This window comes from Colius striatus, chromosome 15 (assembly GCF_028858725.1).
Source record: "Colius striatus isolate bColStr4 chromosome 15, bColStr4.1.hap1, whole genome shotgun sequence".
Taxonomy (NCBI): domain Eukaryota; kingdom Metazoa; phylum Chordata; class Aves; order Coliiformes; family Coliidae; genus Colius; species Colius striatus.
In genome coordinates, this window is record NC_084773.1 from 8,050,069 (window position 1) to 8,054,089 (window position 4,021).

The 4,021-nt window shown below is 39.7% G+C and overlaps 1 protein-coding gene across 2 annotated transcripts; it reads right to left on the reverse strand.

Annotated features, from left to right (window-relative positions):
- Positions 1-1,565: 1,565 nt before the first annotated feature.
- On the reverse strand, positions 1,566-3,901 carry SELENOK (selenoprotein K). 2 transcript variants are annotated; one of them, XM_062008341.1, is made up of 4 exons: positions 3,820-3,901; positions 3,159-3,249; positions 2,309-2,389; positions 1,566-1,662 (listed from the first exon to the last, which is right to left on the reverse strand). In XM_062008341.1, the coding sequence occupies exons 1-4, from the start codon at positions 3,836-3,838 to the stop codon at positions 1,566-1,568; spliced, it is 288 nt and encodes a 95-aa protein (XP_061864325.1). In that variant the 5' UTR covers positions 3,839-3,901. The 2 variants fall into 2 exon arrangements, with proteins under 2 accessions (XP_061864325.1, XP_061864326.1); XM_062008342.1 differs by having other exon boundaries at positions 1,575-1,662.
- Between the last annotated feature and the right edge of the window lie 120 nt (positions 3,902-4,021).

A 4,021-nucleotide genomic window follows, 5' to 3' on the forward strand; every position in this document is an offset into this window, starting at 1 on the left:
GAAGTGCTTATAAATCAGGCATGTTACGGACTTACGGAAGCAACCTTGTACCCAGCAAGGATTGTAAAACAAGTTAATATGTAAGTTTCATCTTAAAAGGGTTTTCAGAGTATAATTAATTCATGAAAACATTGCAACGTAAGAATGTTAGTACTGACAAGTACAAAACCTATTGGAAGTTTTAGTTTCGAGGGACCTTCTGAAAAAAGGATAAATATGTCTTCTTCCTCATGTACTGTACTTCAGACTTTTTTTTTCCCTAAAAATGAGGAGATTCAGCCTTGTGACAAGCCAGGTACAATTTAATTATTACTTTGTAAATACAGTCAAGTTTTCAGAAACTATACAAAGACTTCTGACAGTAAACATGTATTTAACAAAACTGTGGTTCAGTTACACTGGATCCTTGAAGGAGTTCCCAGTTCAACTTCATTAATCTGCTTATATCACAGAACAGTTTCCAGTTAGACATACACATCCACAATGTTCAAACTCCTTTGGTCCACCACTAAGCTCTTCTTTCCTTTCATCTTGTGAACGTGTATGCTTTTGCCTGCCTCTTCAGCAGGCATTTATCTAAAAAACAAAACAGTTACAGTACATTTATTGACAACAAGGCCTTTCTTTGTGACATAAAATTATGTAAGTAACAATTAAAAATACAACTGTTCTTAATTTAGCTAAATGAGACATGCTGAAGGCTTACAAATTTCTATCCTAGAGCAGATTACACGTTACATTAAAACCTTCACCACAGCCTCTAGTGGCCTCATGTCCAGTGAAAAAAAACAACAAAAACCAAACCATCCAAATGAAAAAAAAAAAAGCATGTGAAGAGGCATATCCTTTTGTTTCTCAAAAGAACTGAAATATTGGTTTATGTGCTTTTTGGAATACTAGATTTTTTTCTACAAGACTTGCAGGTATTAACCACCTGCCTGTGTGTCTTGTAATTTTTATTATAGTAACAATGAGGAATGAGTCATGAAAAAGGATTGTTTACTTAAGTCTTAAAGTAAATTAAACCATACTATATATACATTCAATGTTATATGAAACTCCCACCAGACAAACTAATCAATAAAACAGAATTAAAGTTCAGGCAGATGAAAGAAATTTCAAGACCAAGGGGGTTTTAATCAATTTTTTCCCCCCTTTTTAAGCAATTTAGATTTTTTATGCTATTCTAGAATTCAAGATTTGCACTGCTGTATCACTGTAACAGGACAAAAAGGATTTTTACTAGTAGTCCTTTACAAACTTAATTCTTCTGTTGAGAAGTATCTAAACAAAAACCTCTCATGTCAACTACTAGAAGTACAAAAAAGTTTCAGTTGCTACTGATCTGGATAGGGCTTTAAATTAGCAGCCAAAAATAGGGAAAGCTATAATATTTTTTTTAGCAGCAGTGCTAAATCTTTGCTACACTTTGCATATTCACTTCTATGCAATTAAAAGAAGCTCACCATTTCTGAGCAAAAACCTTTTAACACCCCCCTGCCTCCCTTTTTAACTCCCTTTTACTGAAAGTAACCAGACACTTGATTTTCTTCCTGTTTTGGCCATTACCTTCCTCATCCACCTCCAGCCATTGGTGGTGGACTAGGGCCTCCACCTCCATGATTTATTCGGCCCATCCTCCGGCGAGGCAGAGCTGGAGGCCTGCAAAGCAAGCAAGGAAAAATCTATTCAATTGGCATTTTGTTAAACTAGAAATACAACACCACTGTTTCTAAATTATAATAATTAGAAAGTTAGAACCTCTGGAAAAGTTATTTGGGTTTCATGTGAGAAGCTGTAAAAGAAAACCAACCCAACCACGCTTTCAGAACTATTGTCTTCTATTGTAATTCCTCCTGTCTCACAAGAGAAGGCTATAGCTATCCAAGTCCAACAAAAAAGTTGGGCAAACCATTAAGAAAGAAGAAATGCAGGAACTATACTGTTTACAGAAATGATATCCTGATAACAAAGTGATTTCCTTTATCTGATAAATGAAGTGACTGACATAAATCAAACACCAATTATAGGCAAGTCTTAACAGAAGAGGATTTTTAACAGCTTTTTCTATTTGGTAGGTGCAAAAAATAGTTTTGGGGGAGTTAGACTATACTGTTATTACAGCCATCTGTATTATCAATGTGTTATCAACAAGTTTCAGACAATATACTGCAAATAAATGACAATTTAGTCAAGTTGTGTGACCTGATTCAATGCAAATCACAACTACAATCTGAATACAAGATGTCATTTTGCTAAGTAAAAAAACCCAAACAAACAGAAACTACTGTAAATACAAAACAAATACCCTCTTCCATCATTGTGTCTTGAATAGGAGGAAGCTGTGTAGCCTCTTCTTCTCAAATCTGGTTGAATAATGCTCTGGAAACTGAAAAATAAACCAGGAATTTGGTGAATTTGTTGCTTATTATAGTTGCTAAATTGTTGTATTGTAGACAAGAAATAGCCTGAAAAAAGTGAGTACTGTTATCTTCTCAGGATCACTGTTGTTTAATAAATCTTGGCAACTTTTCTCCTACATATGAAGAGAAAATTATATTCTTGAGCTTGAACTATAAAATCTAGTTTTCTGGTAAATATGCAGTGAATATGGAAGAAATGCTAAAACTGTAGCTGTAATAATGTTACCTGTAACTGAAATAATGGACTGTTGCATACAGCATAAGAAATTTTTGTTTCTTACCTTCATCTGGGGCCACAAATTTGTGATCACTGCAGTGTGATTATTTTTACATAGCCAGAATCTGTTGTCACCAGCAGAAGTTCTCCAGACAATATAATAATTATTTGATCAGCTATCAAAACCTATCTGTTTATACAAGCATATGCTTTTTCTTTTTTTGTATTATTAAAATGGAAAATGTAATGAAAGTCATTTGAACTGCCAGTAAGTGAGCATCACTTTTCATACACTTTTTTTTTTCTTTTTAAAAATGCACTACAGGGCTTAATAGCCACAGCCACACAGTCACAATAAAGTATTCAGGTATGTTTTTGGGACAGTAGTCATGGAATGTGAAAAAGTAAATATAAGAATTTCATTATGTATTACTGATATTTTATTGTGTGTTACTCAGTAGCTTCTACCTATGGCAAGTCTAAATTAAAGCTCATCCAAAGAATTAAATTCTACTCACAACAGGACCACGAAATCTGCTATTGACCAGAAGAAATCTGTTATAGATGACAAACGCCAAGGAGCCCGACTCTGGTTATCCAAAACTTGCCCTGTAATGTACCAAGATACAAAACATCCAGTGATGTTCAATGCATGACACTGTGTCGAACATTACACAAAAATATGTCTGCGGAGTCTAGAATTTGCAACCGGGATGGAGAAACGACACTTCGTGGGCAACGTTAGCAAATTTCATTCCCCACAGGGCACTGTCCAAGAGCTATAAATAATCGGGTCACCACCAGCAAACTGACAGTGGGTCCCTGTGCGCGGTTAAGCTCCTGCTCTGTTAACGCACGCATGTAGAACACACTTGGACCGTCTCAAGTCCTTAAATACTGTTTCGAAGCACGTAAAGCTCTAATCCAGGCCGCAGAGCTGAGCCTGGATGTGGGGTTGATTCGGCAGCAGCAGCGGCGGCGGCGGGCGAGACGCGCTGCTTACTCAGGGCAACCTCCCGGGCAGCCAGGCTCTCGCGGCCAGAGGCGGTGCGCGGACGCAGTGCTCTCCCAGCTCAGGCGCCGATGCCCCGCAACCATCCCCCGCTCCAGCCTTTCCCCCGCCGCCCCGCTTGGCGGCTGACCCGCGCCGCCGGCCCGCCGAGGGGAAAAGGCGCTCACCATTAGAGATGTACACCATGGCTGCGGCCCGCGGCGCTGACCTGTCACCCGCGCTGCGGCCGCCGCGCCTGCGCGCGCAGCCCGCGCACGCCCAGAAAGCGCTGCTGAAGGCGGCGCCCTGTGCGCTGCTGGCTGCTGCCTTCCGGCTGACGGGGAGCCAGGAGACTCGGCGGTGGCGGCGCGGGGCGGGGCCAGCCCGGCA

Coding starts and splice junctions, on each gene's coding strand:
- SELENOK (XM_062008342.1), bottom strand. Junction 2,390..3,158: donor GCAGATTTCGTGGTCCTGTT/GTGAGTAGAATT, acceptor TTTATTTTTCAG/TTTCCAGAGCATTATTCAAC. Junction 1,663..2,308: donor AGACACAATGATGGAAGAGG/GTATTTGTTTTG, acceptor CTTGCTTTGCAG/GCCTCCAGCTCTGCCTCGCC.